This window comes from Symphalangus syndactylus, chromosome 17, assembly GCF_028878055.3.
Source record: "Symphalangus syndactylus isolate Jambi chromosome 17, NHGRI_mSymSyn1-v2.1_pri, whole genome shotgun sequence".
In the NCBI taxonomy this organism is placed as follows: Eukaryota; Metazoa; Chordata; class Mammalia; order Primates; family Hylobatidae; genus Symphalangus; species Symphalangus syndactylus.
This window is the reverse complement of record NC_072439.2, coordinates 72,007,064-72,025,244: the sequence shown is the minus strand read 5'-3', so window position 1 is coordinate 72,025,244 and position 18,181 is coordinate 72,007,064. Positions and strand designations below refer to the sequence as shown.

Below are 18,181 nucleotides of genomic sequence, written 5' to 3'. Positions count from 1 at the left end.
TGAATGGATAAAAACATGTAGTGGCTGGGCACAGTGGTTCACACCTGTAATCCTAGCGCTTTGGGAGGTCAAGGTGGGAGGATTGCTTGAGCTCAGGAGTTCAAGACCAACCTGGCCAACATAGGGAGACCCTGTCCCTATAAAAAAATTTAAAAATTAGTTGGGCATGGTTGCACATGCCTGTGATCACAGCTGTTCCGGAGGCTGAGGTGGGAGAATGACTGGGGCCCAGGAAGTCAAGGTTGTAGTGAGCCAGCAGAGCAAGACCCTGTATTGAGAGAAAGAAAGAAAGAAAGAAAGAGAGAGAGAGAAAAAAAGAAAGAGAAACAAAGAAGGAAGGAAGGAAGGAAGGAAGGAAGGAAGGAAGGAAGGAAGGAAGGAAGGAAGAAAGGATTGGAAGGAAGGAAAGGAAAGGAAGGAAGGAAGGAAAGGAAAGGAAGGAAGGAAGGAAGGAAGGAAGGAAGGAAGGAAGGAAAAGAAAGAGAAAGAGAGAGAAAGAAAGAGAAAGAGAAAGAGAAAGAGAGGGAGAGGGAGGGAAGGAGGGAGGAAGAAGAGAGAAAGAGAAGGAAGGAAGGGAAAGAAGAAAGAAAGAAAAGAAAGAAAGAAAAAGAAAAAGAAAAGAAAGAAAGGAAGGAAGGAAGGAAGGAAGAGAAAAGAAAGAAAGAAAGAAAGAAAGAAAGAAAGAAAGAAAGAAAGAAAGAAAGAAAAGAAAAAGGGAAGGGAAGGGGAAGGAGGAGGGGGAGGGGGGAGGGGGAGGGAAGAGAAGGAAAGGGAAAGGAAGGGAAGGAGAAAATTGGGTATATGTAGCATATATACCAAATGGAATGTTATTCATTCTTGACAAAGGACAACCTGTCATTTTTCAACATGGATGAACCTGGAGCATATTATGGGGTGTTGTTGTTGTTGTTCTTTTTAGAGACAGAGTCTCACTCTGTCACCCAGGCTGGAGTGCAATGGCGTGCAACCTCTGCCTCCCGGGTTCAAGGAATTCTCCTGCCTCAACCTCCCGAGTAACTGGATGGCGAGTACAGGCATGCACCACCACACCCAGCTAATTTTTTTTTTTTTTTTTTGTATTTTTAGTAGAAATGGGGTTTCACCATGTTGGCCAGGCTGGTCTCGAACTCCTGGCCTCAAGTGATCCACCCACCTCGGCCTCCCAAAGTGCTGAGATTACAGGCACAAGCCATTCTGCCTAGCCTAATTCCAGCACTTTGGGAGGCTGAAGTGGGCAGATCACCTGAGGTGAGGAGTTTGAGACCAGTCTGGCCAACATAGTGAAACCCTGTCTCTACTAAAAATACAAAAAAATAGCTGGGTGTGGTGGTGTGTGCCTGTAATCCCAGCTACTTGGGAGGCTGAGGCAGGAGAATCGTGTGAACCCAGGAGATGGAGGTTGCAGTGAGCCGAGATTGCGCCATTGCACTCCAGCCTGGGTGACAGTGTGGGACTCCATCTCAAAAAAATATAAAAATAAAAAATAAGGGATTAATATCCAGAATATATAAAGAATCCCTACAACTCAACAATAACAACAACAACAATTTTTTAAATGGGCAAAGGACTTGAATAGTTCTCCAAAAATACACAAAGCACATGGTGCTCAACATCATCAGTCACTAGAGAAATGCAAATGAAATAACACTTCACACCCAATATGATGGCTAATACTGGTAAAATGGAAAATAACGTGTTGGCAAGGGTGTAGAGAAACTGTAACCGTCATGCATTCCTGGTGCGGATGAAAAATGAAGCAGTCCTGTGGAAAACTTATGTGGTTCTTCAAAAAGTTAAATATAGAATTACCATATGATCCAACAATTCTACTCCTAAGTATACATCCAAGAGAAAGCAGGGACTTAAGTAGATAACTGTAAACCAATGTTCATAGCAGCATTATTTGCAATAGGTAAAAGGTGCAAACAACAAAATTGTCAATCAACAGATGGATAAACAGAATGTGGTATAAACATGCAATGGAGTACTATTCAGCCATAAAAAGAAGTGAAATTCTGAGACATGAAACAACACGGATATATGTTGAAAACATCATGATCAATAAAACAAGCTAGACATAAAGGACAAGTATTTTTATTCCACTTACATACCTAGAATAGGCAAATTCATAGAGATGGAAAGTAGAAAAAAAGTTATCAGGGGCTGGAGAAGACATGCATTAGGGAGTTACTGTTTAATAGGTACAGAGCTTCTGTTTGGGATAATGAAAAAGTGCTGCAAACAATGGTGATAGTTGCCTAACACTGTGACTATATGTCATTGAATTGTACACTTAAAAACAGCTAAAATATTAAAGACTTACATGTTAGACCTAAAACCATAAAAACTGTAGAAGAAAACCTAGGCAATACCATTCAGGACATAGGCATGGGCAAGGACTTCATGTCTAAAACACCAAAAGCAATGGCAACAAAAGCCAAAATTGACAAATGGGATCTAATTAAACTAAAGAGCTTCTGCACAGCAAAAGAAACTACCATCAGAGTGAACAGGCAACCTAAAAAATGGCAGAAAATTTTTGCAACTTACTCATCTGACAAACGGCTAATATCCAGAATCTACAATGAACTCAAACAAATTCACAAGAAAAAAACAAACAACCCCATCAAAAAGTGGGCGAAGGACATAACAGACACTTCTCAAAAGAAGACATTTATGCAGCCAAAAAACACATGAAAAAATGCTCATCATCACTGGCCATCAGAGAAATGCAAATCAAAACCACAATGAGATACCATCTCACACCAGTAAGAATGGCCATCATTAAAAAGTCAGGAAACGGCCGGGCGCGGTGGCTCACGCTTGTAATCCCAGCACTTAGGGCGGATCACGAGGTCAGGAGATCGAGACCACGGTGAAACCCCGTCTCTACTAAAAATACAAAAAAATTAGCCGGGCGTAGTGGCGGGCGCCTGTAGTCCCAGCTACTCGGAGAGGCTGAGGCAGGAGAATGGCATGAACCCGGGAGGCGGAGCTTGCAGTGAGCCGAGAGCGCGCCACTGCACTCCAGCCTGGGCGACAGAGCGAGACTCTGTCTCAAAAAAAAAAAAAAAAAAAGTCAGGAAACAACAGGTGCTGGAGAGGATGTGGAGAAATAGGAACACTTTTACACTGTTGGTGGGACTGTAAACTAGTTCAACCATTGTGGAAGTCAGTGTGGCGATTCCTCAGGGATCTAGAACTAGAAATACCATTTGACCCAGCCATCCCATTACTGGGTATATACCCAAAGGACTATAAATCATGCTGCTATAAAGACACATGCACATGTATGTTTATTGTGGCACTATTCACAATAGCAAAGACTTGGAACCAACCCAAATGTCCAACAACGATAGACTGGATTAACAAAATGTGGCACATATACACCATGGAATACTATGCAGCCATAAAAAATGATGAGTTCATGTCCTTTGTAGGGACGTGGATGAAACTGGAAATCATCATTCTCAGTAAACTATTGCAAGGACAAAAAACCAAACACCACATGTTCTCACTCATAGGTGGGAATTGAACAATGAGAACACATGGACACAGGAAGGGGAACATCACACTCTGGGGATTGTTGTGGGGTGGAGGGAGGGGGGAGGGATAGCATTAGGAGATATACCTAATGCTAAATGACGAGTTAATGGGTGCAGCACACCAACATGGCACCTGGATACATATGTAACAAACCTGCATATTGTGCACGTACCCTAAAACTTAAAGTATAATAATAAAATAAAATTTAAAAAGGCTAAAATAGTAAATTGTTGTGTATATCTCATCCCAAAAAAAATTTAATTACAATTTAGAGGGTACTATAATTAGACTCTAAGTCCCTAATGATCCCTGCCTCCTTGTATTCAAACCGTATGTAAACTTGTCCTGTAATCAAACGGACAAAAGTGAGTGTGTGACTTACAGTCTGGGTCATAAAAAAATTGTGGCATGACGTTTTCTTCTGGATCACTCAATTGGGGTAAACTAGTCATGTCATGAACAGCTCCATGGACAGGTCCACATAGTGAGCAACTGAGCACCTTGTCAGCAACCATGTAAGTGAGCTTGGAGGCCAGTCCTTCAGTTCAATCCAGCTTTCAGACTTCAACTCTGGGTAACATCCTAAGTGCAACCTTACAAGAGCTCCTGAGCCGAAACAGCAAGCTAAATGTTCCTGGATTTTTTTTTTAATTGCCCTTATTGATAACACCATGATATAATTTATAAGTAGCTTGGGGTTTTTTATTTTTAGAGACAAGGTCTCACACCACTCACTCTTACCCAGGCAGGAGTGCAGTGGTGTGATTATGTAACAGCTCACCACAGCCTCAAACTGCTACTCCTGGGTTCAAGCGATCCTCCCACCCCAGCATTACCAAAGCACGGGGATTACAGGTAAGAGCCAGTGTGCCAGGCCATCTCCTGGATTTCTGACATTGCTAAATTTTGGGGTAATTTGTTATGCAGTAGATAACTTACGCCAGGGATTTAGTAAGGATGGTGAAAAAAAATGTTAAAGCTGAAGTCTAAAAATCATTAAAGAAAATAATCACATAATGCTGGTATTTTCATCACCTGCAATATTGCATAAAATTTCCTATTCTACAATAAAACACGTTTTTCAAGTTAGTGTGTAATGAATAATGTACTTTTTTTTTTTTGAGACAGTTTTCGCTTGTCACCCAGGCTGGAGCGCAATGGCACGATCCCAGCTCACTGCAACCTGTTTCCTGGGTTCAAGCAATTCTCCTGCCTCAGCCTCCCAAGTAGCTGGGATTACAAGTATGAGTCACCACGCCCAGCTAATTTTGTATTTTTAGTAGAGACAGCGTTTCACCATGTTGGCCAGGCTGATCTCGAACTCCTCACCTCAGGTGATTCGCCCGCCTTGGCCTCCCAAAGTGCTGGGATTACAGGCATGAGCCACCGCGCCCAGCCTACGAATAATAGACTTTAAAGGAACAAAGGAGAAAATGTCAATCTTAGGGAACAAGAAAGTTAAGCTCACACACAATACTGAAATAACTTGAATCAAATTTAATTGGCATTAAAAGTTTTTATTTAGAATTTGATCCACAATCTATACAAGTTATTTACAAGGCATGAAAATGGAAAACAGCACAAAATACAATTGAGGTATAAGCTGAGCACAGTATGTCATGTTTCAATAAATATAATTCAAAATTTGTAAACTAGGTGACCAGATACATGAGTCTTATTTTTAGTAAAACCATATAAAATATTTATTTCATGTGAGGTAGAGGACAGTTTTCTGTGTCATGTAATGCAACCAACAACAGCAACTTTAACCATAAAACTGTACATCATTGGCAAAATTTTTAAATTTAATTATGGTCAATGTAGCCAAATATTTGTTTCAACAGTTGCAGAACAGATATTTCATTTACTGCCTTCACAGATCGGAAATTCAAAAGTAATTTAAGACTACTATGTTGGCTTAAAATTATCAGGATAAACAAATACTTCTTACAGGATAGTAAAAACAAGTAAAATTTTATTTCTCATAAACTAACTTCTCAAAAGATGTCCTACATTTAGCAACTGTTTTCTAGGACATGTTTACTAGAACTACTTTAAGTATGCTGTGCTTTCTTTTCAAGTGAGGTATCTATATTGAGGAAAAAAATCTTATAAATTCCTTTTACATTAAACTAATTTAATAGACTATTTTGTTTTCTGGGCTGAATTTTTAAATTTTTTTTTACATTTGATCACTTTCTAATTCAAAAATTGTAGCACTACATAAGACATTTAATTCTATTACTAAATAGGCTCCAAATTACATTATACAGTTTAGAAGCCATTTCAACAAAAAAAAAAAAAAAAAAAAAAAAACTGTCCTTTTAAATGAAATGCAATATAAAATACTAATATGCTTTTCTTCCAAAAGTGGAAATGCTTAAGTACCCTATACTAGAAAAAAAAAAAAAATTAGGCTGTTTATTCAATTCCACAATGTATAATACAGCAGTTATATGTCCCTTATTGCTGACAGCTTCGATAAAAACTATTAATAAGTAGTTCCAAGCACAGAAACAGATGTACAGTATGAGCACAATTTTTCTTTATATTAATTTTTAATGTCCTATCATGTGGATTAAATGCATAAAGGGCAAATAAAAATGAGGAATCTTCCCTAAGTAATCAAAACATATGTCTTATTGAGAAGAAAATTTAGAAGCTGATTAAAATCCTTCAGCACTAGCTTTGCAATTAATTCTGGAGAAATACCTTGACACATCTTATAGTACTTGAGTTTCCTTATAACTTTACCTTCCTTCAAACAGAAGCTACCTATGTGCAAATAAACTGGTTGTTCTGTCAGGACTTCTAAAAGATATGGATAACCCGCAAATATATACTTTATTTCACCTACTTTAATAGCTGCTTTACAATTCACTATGTACAAATGATTTTATATCTTAACTGGTAATATATTAAGTATGTTATAAAATTAGTTCAAGAAGCATAAAACACCCTAACTCTCATGAACACAGAAATTCAAGCAAAAGAATATGCTTAAACAAAAACTAAAGCACACAGCAAATGTAAATTGTTGGTCAAATCTTTTCATAGTGTTATAAGTTACATTTGTGAAATTTAGGGTAGTTGAAGAGCTTCCTCAGTAACAGCAAGAGTTTTTACATTTATTACCTTTATAGAGTAGGTACACTTTTCTCATAAAGTTTAGCCTACAGAAACTATTGCCACCCAAATTAAACATCACCCAAGCTAATATTCTTTCTTCCTTCTAAAGATGAGCTAGCAAAACTTTTTATAGGCTGTCCCTTTAATGCAGCTTTTTAGAGTAAACATTTTTACATTTTTTCTAAAAAGAATTATTTTTTGAAGTCTGAGGAAAAATCTGCTTGCATAGTGAATTTGGCACACAAAAAGTAACAACAAATCAAACTTTAAGCTGGCAACCAACACACAAAATAAGCATGCAAAGAATAGAATAAGTTTTATATAGATAAGATATTTTAGCCAACGCCACTTATAAGGTATTACAAAATCTCTATATTGTTTTCAAGCTATGTGGTGCAGTTTAAAGTTACTTTTAACAATAATACGTATATTTACAATTGACTTAAAAAACTATTTTCAAGGAAGTTAGACAGAAACCTATGGCACATCAACACATCTTCTGAAAAATGAAGATGATACAATGTCATGTGGCAAGTTTTCAATATGTGAAGGACTAGAAAAAATATTTCCTTACTCAATTCTGAATTACAAGTTCATAATAATGGTGTTTCAGCACTGCTTAAAATTTTCAAAGGATTAAGCAATTTATTTTAGAAGTTTTGCGTTAAACAAATTAGTTTTATCATTTTCTAGGTAACATAAAGCAGAAAGGTTCCAAGTGAACTAGAAATATAAATGAAATTATAGGTGTTTGAGTTTGTCTTCCAAAAAGCTGAGCTGTGACACAAATAATTCAAAATTAAAATAAAACTATATCATAAATATCTGTTCTTTCTCCAGATCTAAATAGATTGTATTGGGAGAATAGGTCATTTTAAATATTTGTTTCTAAAAATTAGTCGGGCGTGGTGGCCGGCGCCTGTAGTCCCAGCTACTCGGGAGGCTGAGGCAGGAGAATGGCGTGAACCCAGGAGGTGGAGCTTTGCAGTGAGCCGAGACTGTGCCACTGCACTCCAGCCTGGGAGACAGCGAGCCTCTGTCTCAAAAAGAAAAAAAAAATTTGTTTCTACATGTGATTTTAATATTTGTTCCTCCTTCAGAAGATTCCAAGATTCAACAAATTAAATTAGTCTTAATATAGCAAAATTTAAATGGAAGATACAAAACACACATTTAGCTTATACTCAATTTAGTAAATAAATTACATTTGGGGAAGTACAAAATTCTTTTTGGATATGTGCTATTAAGCAAAATATGAAAATAACTGGTTAAATGACAACCTGGTGATTTTTTCTACATCATTACATTATCTACCTTCTATGCTGGAAATAGAATATAACCTTAACCCTAGCTAATTTATTTCAAAATAAATATAGCTCTCTGAAGTAATTTCATACATAGTATCTTATAAGAGAACATGAAAAACATTTATTATCCCATAAAATCCATGGGGTAATAATGTCAATTAATGACAGTTTCAGGAAACTTCCTTTAAAAACAGATCTGTGAATTTTACCTAATATATTTTGAGCCAAGAATTAACAAATATGAAATTTGCCATTAGAGAATGACAGACTTTTCTGTGCAAAAAAAAACTGCAGAAGATGTTGTCCCTCCCGAAACTATGGAATTCCTTCATCTTCTAAAACTTATCTGAAAATCTTTTAGTAGCAGGTAACTAAACTGTCCTATATGCACCTATCATGTACTATCAGTTGACTGTAAATTCCTGATTTTGATATTAAGTAGTAATTGAAAATGGTCCATTCATGCAAATTTTGGTAAGACAACATTTAAACATACAGAAGTCCAAAATATCCTTCAAGGTGTTTAACATTTTACAACTTAAAGGAAAACAAGTCCATTATATAAATTTTAGTAAGACTCATAACAACATGTAAAAACTGTACAGGAGGATTATAGATTGTATAGAAACTGATACACAACAATGGTATCAGTTTTTCTCAAGAACATTAATATTTTCACACCACTACTAACAACACAAACAAAAGTTCAGAAATTATTACATTTTATTTTTGAAAAGTTGCTGCTTAAAAAAAATCTAACTATAACCACATTTAAACTGAAAAACAAATTACAACTGCTTCTTCTGTTTAGCAGCAGCGCATAACAACAGATTATTCTTCCCCACTGTGCTCATGGGGTATGCTATAACCTCAATAAAATCCTCCTACGGTACACATTAAAAAGAAGAGAACTGGTGGAAATTCATTCCACAATCTGAACAAAGTAAAAGTAAATTTGGTGTATGTTAATGAGTATATTATATCAACTTAGAAAAATTGTGTTAATGAGAAAAGGGGAGATTCAACTCCTTGAGTAGCTCTATATACTTAAAATATAAAGCCACCATTGTATCTAAAATTGAGTCTGAAATATGGATAACAAAATTGACCACAGCTATTTTCCATCACATATTGCAGCTTTTAAAAAGTACACAATTGTTAAGTTTGCATTAGAAATATAAGCAGATTACCTACTAGTTGAAACCATATAGTATTGTTACTAAGCTGATTTTTTTAAAAAAGTACAAAGAAACATACATTTTCATTCATTTGGAAAATGTAAAAATTTAAGTACTAATATATAATCTCTTCACTTTCTCTGATCTACAAACGGATAGAATGCCTAGTTATCTTCATGCAGATAAATTCTTCAGAATTCAATTACCAAAGCAAGCAACAAACAAACAAACAAACAAACTTGTCAATAATACACAGATGAATCTCTTTAACAGTTTCTATTCTTTAGCAGTCTTTGATGATTTCAGAATTTGCAGCTTTAGCTCTTTTATCATCATCTCTAACTTCTGTCTTGCTTCCCGTTCCTGTCTGAGTTCATCTTGGAGTTCTTGCCTATCAGCCTCAGCATGGTCCAATCTCTGCCTCAGTTCTGCCAACTATGTGATTTAAAAGGCACTATCAATTTTAATTGTTTTGTTTTTCCATTTAATCCTCATATCATAGAAAAAACCTATTTTCAAATTACTTTTTACAAAACTATTTCATGTATACTAAATCCATTAAGAATCTAATACTATTAATTTGACATCTGACAGGACACTAAATTTAAGAAAAAGCAAAGGAACAAGAGGAAGGAACACATCCAGCATGTTCATTATGCCCTATACTTTACTATATCGCTCATCACAGCCTGCTCATGTTAGTTATTTGTTCATGTTCCTTAAATTGTGAGATTCTATTAACAAGAGAATTGCTTATTTTTGCTCCAGTGCTTTTGAACATAACAGGCAACAGTTCCTGTTTGTTAATTTGTAGATTTGAAAGCTCATATACTACATTAAAATAATATAACATATAATATTCAGAGGGCTAGAGATTAACAATATTAAAATAATATAACATATAATATTCAGAGGGCTAGAGATTAGCAATTTAGGTAACTAAACTGCAGTAACCCGATAAAAATTTAAACTAATAAAAGCAACAAACATCAAAATAATCATCTTGGACAATACAGCATAAAGCTATGTTTAACAGAATTATCTATTTTGAAATCTAGCTTAGTAAACTGAGCTTGACAAAAAGTAATTCCTTTATTAGAGAAGTAACAATGGCCAGGTGCAGTGGCTCATGCTTGTAATCCCAGCATTTTGGGAGGCTGAAGTGGGCAGATCACAAGGTCAGGAGTTCGAGACCAGACTGACCAACATGGTGAAACCCCGTCTCTCCTAAAAAGTACAAAATTTAGCCAGGCATAGTGTCGCACGCCTGTAATCCCAGCTACAGTCAGGAGGCTGAGGCAGGAGAATTGCTTGAACCCAGGAGGCAGAGGTTGTGGGGAGCTGAGATTGTGCCACTGCACTCCAGCTCAGGAGACAGAGCAGTCTCTGTCTCAAAAAAAAAAAAAAAAAAGAGAGAAGTAACAGTTTCCATTTCCATGCTGAAAGGGCACCATTATACAAACAGTAATTCTTACCTGTCCTGCATATTCAGCCTCTTTGTCTTTTTCTAAATTTGAGTCACAGGTACATTTTTGCTTCATTATCTGCTCCAATTTTTTCTCTAAGTCTTTCTGTTCAACATAAAATTCTTCCATTCTTTGAGCATGTTCATTCTGCAAAGATTCAAGCTCTTTCTGTAAATTCTGCTGTTCTTCAGTGAGTTCCTTCATAGATTTTGAACTACTCAACATTTTTACTTCCTGTAATGTAAAGAATCACAATACAATTTTTACTTTATTTTCACCATGTTAAAATTTTCAGTTCTGGAATATATAGCACAGAAAATACCTAAAATTCAGCTATCATTATCAGTTCTATATAGAGGTAATTATTTTATAAAACGATTTTCTCAAAAAATTTTGAAGTATATTAAAATTGCTTATCAGTATAAAACAATAATCTTAAGTACATTTGTAGCATCTCATCTTGACTTTTCTTACTAAGAATATACAAGGGGGCTGGGCGTGGTGGCTCATGCCTGTAATCTCAGCACTTTGGGAGGCCAAGGCTGGTGGATCACAAGGTCAAAAGTTCAAGCCTGGCCAACATGGAGAAACCCCATCTCTACTAAGAATACAAAATTTAGCCAGGCATGGTGGCACGTGCCTGTAATCCCAGCTACTCGGAAAGCTAAGGCAGAAGAATTGCTTAAACCTGTGAGGCGAAGGTTGCAGTGAGCTGAGATTGCGCCACTGCACTCCAGCCTGGGTGACAGAGCAACATACAAAAGTATCTTTTCATAATGGACTATCATTTAGATAACAATTTTACCATCTGAAGTTGTTGCTTCTTTTGCAAAATCAAGTTTAGTTTTTCCTGTTGTTTTAAATAAGTTCTCATTACTTCTTCCATGATTTTTCCCTTATCATCCTCACAAATGACATCTTTCACAAGAAGCGGAGATGAGGCGGCAGCAAGGCCAATTCCCACTTTGTTTATGTCTCTGACTAAGTTGCAAGCGGCAGACTCAGATTTCCTTTTACTTGTAGAATTATTTGAGATTGACGCATCTTGGAGAGAAAAAAATCAAGTAACAAAGTATGAGTATCACTCCATTAAAAAATCACTAGAACAATCCATAAATGTAATTTTTAAAACATTTCATTTATAAATTAGGCCAAAACAAATAAAATAGGAATAAATTTAACAAAAGCAGTACAAGTACAATGAAAACTACAAAACATCACTAAAAGAAATTTAAGACCTGAATACATGGAAAGACATCCCAGATTCATGGATTGGAAGACTTAATATTGTTAAGACAGTAATAGTCTCCAAATTGATGTACTTATTCAGTGCAATCCCTATCAAAATCCCCACTGGATTTTTTGCAGAAATTGAAAAGCAGATTCTAAAATTCATATGGAAATGCAACAAACCCAAAATAGACAAAATAATCTTGAAAAAGGATAACAAAGTTGAAAAACTCACAATTCCCAATTTCAAAGCTTACTACAAAGCTACAGAAATCAAGACTGTGTAATATGACTTAAAGATAGACATACAGATCAGTAGAACAGAATTCAGAGTCTAGAAATTTAAAAAACTCATACTTTATAAGGCAATTGTTGTTGACAAAGGTGCCAAAGCAATTCAATCACAAAAAAGTAATCTTTTCTGGCCAGGTGCGGTGGCTCATGCCTGTAATCCCAGCATTTTGGGAGGCCGAGACGGGCAGATCACGACGTCAGGAGATTGAGACCATCCTGGCTAACATGGTGAAACCCTGTCTCTACTAAAAAATACAAAAAATTTGCCAGGCGTGGTGGCGGGCGCCTGTAGTCCCAGCTACTCAGGAGGCTAAGGCAGGAGAATGGCGTGAACCCGGGAGGCGGAGCTTGCAGTGAGCCAAGATAGCGCCACTGCACTCTAGCCTGGGTAACCGAGCGAGACTCCGTCTCAAAAAAAAAAAAAAAAAAAAAAAAAAAAAAAAGGAAAGAATAATCTTTTCAACATACGGACAACTATATCCACATGCAATAGAATAAGACTGCACCTTATACTGTATACAAAAACTAACTCTAAATTGATCAAAGACCTAAATGTAAAAGCTACAACCCTTAAACATAAATTTATTGCTGGATGTGGTAGCTCACGCCTATAATCCCAGCACTTTGGGAGGCCGAGACAGGTGGATTGCCTGAGGTCAGGAGCTTGCCACCAGCCTGACCAACATGGTAAAACTCTGTCTCTACTAAAAATACAAAAAAATTAGCCAGGCATGGTGGCACGCACCTGTAATCCCAGCTACTCAGGAGGCTGAGACAGAAAAATTGGTTGAACCCAGGAGGCGGAGGTTGCAGTGAGCTGAGATGGCACCACTGTACTCCAGCCTGGGCAACAGAGTGAGACTCTGTCTCAAAAATAAATAAATAAATAAATAAATATTTCTTGGAATTGGGATTAGGCAATAGTTTCTTAGATATGATACCTAAAACAAGAAAAAAATAGATAAATTGGACGTAATAAACATTTAAAACTTTTGTGCTTCAAAGAACACTAACACGGCCAAGCGCGGTGGCTCACACCAGTAATCCCAACACTTTGGGAGGCCGAGGCAGGTGGATTGCTTGAGCTCACGAGTTTGAGACCAACCTCAACATGGCAAAACCCCAACTCCACCAAAAATACAAAAATTAGCCGGGCGTGGTAGCGGGCGCCTATAGTCCCAGCTACTCAGAGAGACTGAGGCAGGAGAATGGCGTGAACCTGGGAGGCGGAGCTTGCAGTGAGCTGAGATTGCGCCACTGCACTCCAGCCTGGGCGACAGAGCGAGACTCCGTCTCAAAAAAAAAAAAAAAAAAAAATTAGCCGAGCATGGTGGTACATCTCGTAGTCCCAGCTTCTTGGGAGGCTGAGGTGAAAGGATGGATTGAGCACAGGAGGTAGAGGTTGCAGTGAGCCGAGCTGGGGTGATACAGCCAGACTTTGTCTCAGGAAAAAAAAAAAGAACACTAACAAGAAAGTAAAAAGAAAACAGCATGGTAAATCAAATATCTCATAAGGTATCCAGAATATATAAAGAACTCTTACAACTCAATAGTAAAACGACAACCTAGCATTAAAATAGCCAAAAGATCTGAATAGACATTTCTCCAAAGATATGCAATGTCCAAGAAAAACATGAAAAGATACTCAATATCATCATTCACTGAGAAATTGCAAATTAAAACCATGAAATACCACTTCACAACCACTAGGATGGCTATATTCAAAAGGCAAACAATAACAAGTATTGACAAAGATAAGCAAAAGTTGAAACTCCCAAGCTACCACAGGAATGTAAAATGGTGCAACTGTTTTCAAAAAGTTTGGCAGTTCCTCAAAACATTAAACATAATTACCACATGACCTAGCAATTTCACTCCTAAATATATACCAAAAAAACCTGAAATATAGTTCCACACTTAAACTTCTACACAAGTATTTATAGCAGCATTATTCTTAATTGCCAAAAAGTAGACCCAATGCAAATGTCCACCAACTGACGAAGGGATAAACAAAATGTGGTATATCCACATAATGGAATCTTATCAGGCCATAAAAAGAAGTACTGGTACATGCAACAACATGGACTGTGAAAACATTATCTTCATGAAAGAAGCATAAGCTTTTTGACCAGACATGAAAAGCCACATATTGTACAATTCCTTTTATATGAAATGTCCAGAATAAGCAAATCCATAGAGATAGAAAATAGATTAGTGGTTGCCAGAGGCTTTGAGAAAGGGAGAATCAGGGAGTGACTCCTAATGGATTATAGGGTTAATTTTTGGAGGGATGAAAACATGGGCTGAGGTGGGTGGATCATCTAAGGTCAGGAGTTCAAGACCAGCCTGACCAACATGGTGAAAACCCTGTCTCTACTAATAATACAAAAAAATTAGCCAGGCATGGTGACGCACGCCTGTAATCCCACCTACTCAGGAGGCTGAGGCAGGAGAATCACTTGAACCCGGGAGGCAGAGCTTGCAGTGAGCCGAGATCACCCCACTGCACTCCAGCCTGGGCAACAAGAGTGAAACTCCATCTTAAAAAAAAAAAAGAAAGAAAAGAAAACATTATGGAACTAAATTAGCTGTGATGGTTGCACAACTTTGTGAATGTATTAAAAACCACTGAACTGTAGGCTTTAAAAGGGTAAATTTTATGGTATATAAATTATCTCAATAATTTTTTAGAAGTCATTAGAATTTAAGAAATAAAATACAATGCAAATATGGCATAATAATCATTACTAATTTTTGTTTACCATATTTAAATCCAAAGAAAACTGAGTTTTAAAAATCTCAAAATTGGCCAGGCATGGTGGCTCACATCTGTAATCCCAACGCTTTAGGAGGCCAAGGCAGGAGGATCACTTGAGGCTAAAAGCTTAATGCCAGCCTGAGCAATACAGTGAGACCCTGTCTCTACAAAAAAATGAAAAAATGAGGCAGGCACAGTGACACATGCCTGTAGTCCTAGCTACTAGGGAGGCTGAGGTGCAAGGACCATGAGCCCAGCAATTTGAAGCTGCGGTGAGCTATGAATGCGTCACTGTACTCCACCAGCCTAGAGCAACAGAGCGAGACTGTCTCTAAAAAAGAAAAACAAAACAAAAAACCCTCAAAATTAATGTATAGAAAATCCCCAGCCAGGCGCGGTGGCTCATGCCTGTGATCCCGGCACTTTGGGAGGCCGAGGCGGGCAGATCACCTGAGGTCGGGAGTTCGAGACCAGCCTGACCAACATGGAAAAACCCCATCTCCACTAAAAATACAAAATTAGCCGGGCATGGTGGTGCATGCCTGTAATCCCAGCTACTCGGGAGGCTGAGGCAGGAGAATCACTTGAACTCAGGAGGCGGAGGTTGCAGTGAGCCGAGATCACACCATTGCACTCTAGCCTGGAAAACAAGAGCGAAACTCTGTCTCCAAAAAAAAAAAGAAAAAAGAAAACCCCCAAGAATCAGCCAGGCGTGGTGGCTCACGCCTGGAATCCCAGGACTTTGGGAGGCCGAGGCGGGCGGATCACCTGAGGTCAGGAGTTCGAGACCAGCCTGACCAACATGGAGAAAACCCATCTCTACTAAAAATACAAAATTAGCTGGGTGTGGTGGCACATGCCTGTAATCCCAGCTACTCAGGAGGCTGAGGCGGGAGAATGTGGGAGGCAGAGGTTGCAGTGAGCTGAGATCTCACCAAAGAAAAGAAAACCCCCAAGAATCTCAATTCTCTATAAAAACTTACATAAATAGAGGACCCTCCAACTGTTCCAAGGCAGCTAAAATAACTGTCACACTGCCTAATCACTAAGCAAAGCTATGTTCCTATATGGATGGTAACACGGGCAATATCTGCAGACATGTCTCATTTAATCCACAGTATTTTAAAAGGCATGGTAAGTAACCAGCTATTTTTCTTTTAAATGACCAGTCAATATTCCACATTTTATGCTATATGCCTGGCCCCCAGAGCTTTCAATCCTTGCTTTATTCCATAACTAAGCTTCCTTGAGTTCTATACCTAACTACTCTTACTTACATAATACTTCTTATTATTAAATGGTGTCTCAGTTCATGGCAAATTAGAAAGAAAAATAAAGGTTGGGTGCGGTGGCTCACACCTGTAATCCCAACACTTTGAGAGGCCAAGGCAAGAGGATCACTTGAGCCCAGGAGTTCGAGACCAGCTTGAGCAACATAGCAAGACCATCTCTGCAAAAAAAAAAAAAAAAAAAAAAAAAAATTATTTTTTTTAATTAGCCAGGCACAGTGGTGTGTGCCTCTGGTCCCAGCTACTAGGGAGGGTGAGGTGGGAGGATCGCTTGAGCCAAAAGGTTGAGGCTGCAGTGACCGTGATCTCACCACTGCACTCCTGCCTAGGCGATAAAGACTCTGTCACAAAAAAAGAAAAAAAAAAAAGGAGGAAAGAAAAACAAGGATCTCCTGAAGACTGACAGCAAATAAAAGGTAGGAAGGGAAAAAAATTCAGACAAAAATAACTTGCAGTCTGAGGCCAGGTAGCCTATCTGTATCTATCTCAGTCTCCTAAGCTATCACCACACTAGAAAAGTATAGCAACTGAGATTAAAATAAATCACCCAGAGTTTTGAAGGGTATCATTTTTAAAGGTAAAAGCTCCAATTATCTGAAAATTTAGCTTAAACAAAAAGCCTGTTTGAAAATGCTGAATAAATGTGTTCATTAGATATTTAATTTTAGAAAGATAATCTCTGAATACTTACCTAAACGGCTACATAATTCTCTACTTGTTTTTAAATCCATTTTCTCCTGTTCCTCAAGTGAAACATCTGGATAAGACACTGTTTTTTGCAGTTTACCACTACTGTGAGCCTTCTCTGACTGTCTTGATATGGACTTACTTGCCTCTGTCTTTGTCAGCTCTTTAGACTGGGATACAGCAGAAGTAAGCGACACATTTGGGGCAACCACTTTATCACACATGTATAAGTAGTAGCTGAAAACAAGTAAAAGCAAAACAAGACATATATTACATATTATGATTAAGTAAAAATCAAATACGTAACATGCATTTCTGTGGTTAAACCTTTTTTTTAACCAAAACAGACAATATTACAACTCAGAAAATAAAGGTCACAGTAAAGAATTCTTAGGAAAAAAAATCAACACTTTAGGCATTACAAACAAAATTATAAGGGATTTTTTGTTAGTTTGCAAGTAACCCAGGCTGGAGTATAGTGGTGTGATCATGGCTCACTGTAACCTCTAACTCCTGGGTTCAAGCAATCTTCCTGCCTCAGCATCCCAGGTAGCTGGGACCACACATACCCGTTTTTTTTTTTTTTTTTACAGATAGGGTCTTGCTATGCTGCCAAGTTGGTCTTGAACTCCTGGGCTCAAGTGATATGCTCCCACCTCCAACTCCCAAAGCACTAGGATTACAGGCATAAGCAACCATAACCAGCTTGCAAGTAATCACGGGTTTTTTTTTTCTTTTTTTTTTTTGGCAAGTAATTTCTTAGCACTAAAAAGATACACAGAAAGAAAATCACAGGCTCTTCTCCTTCCCTCAAAACCACCTGAGAACTAAAAGCATTAAGGACTTTATACAGCTGTGTAACAACTCTGAGCAGGTAAGTTTTACTCCAGAAAAAGAATAATCTATAACTACTTTGGAGGACTTTATCTTGCCCACCACCCTTCCAAAGCCGGGAATCTTGGCTCTTTGCTTTGGTGAGGCTGCTTCAGTGACAGACTGCAAGGCTATGTCCTGACTCACAGGAGGCTGAATGAGGAGCTCCCAGGGCTCTTCTTATATACCTCAGAGAGAGAGCTCTGAATGTCGCCCAGCTACTGGGCAGTTCTTGCATCAAACCCCACTGAGCAATCTTCTTGAAATACTTCACTACTCCCTACTCATTTGATAAAATGGCAATAATAAATTATGCAAAACTAAGATAGAAGAGATTACCAATTTTGATCAAAACTCACATAAAATTGCCCAGTAGACTCATCTGAGAAGCTCATGGGACAAACAAATTTCAGCTAGATATTTA

The 18,181-nt window shown here is 37.7% G+C and overlaps 1 protein-coding gene across 7 annotated transcripts in view; it reads right to left on the bottom strand.

The window, feature by feature from the left end:
- Window positions 1-5,042: 5,042 nt before the first annotated feature.
- SKIL (SKI like proto-oncogene) overlaps window positions 5,043-18,181 on the bottom strand; it is a 36,697-nt gene continuing 23,558 nt past the window's right edge. For 5 of the 7 annotated variants that reach the window (XM_063621624.1, XM_063621623.1, XM_063621621.1 and 2 more), the window contains 4 exons: window positions 16,889-17,121; window positions 11,432-11,670; window positions 10,636-10,860; window positions 5,043-9,595 (listed from right to left, as the gene is read on the bottom strand). In XM_063621624.1, coding sequence (XP_063477694.1) covers window positions 9,437-9,595; window positions 10,636-10,860; window positions 11,432-11,670; window positions 16,889-17,121 — 856 coding nt within the window. In that variant the 3' untranslated portion in view covers window positions 5,043-9,436. The remainder of the gene's footprint in view (window positions 9,596-10,635; window positions 10,861-11,431; window positions 11,671-16,888; window positions 17,122-18,181) is intronic. The other 2 variants (XM_063621627.1, XM_063621628.1) reach the window with 1 other exon arrangement.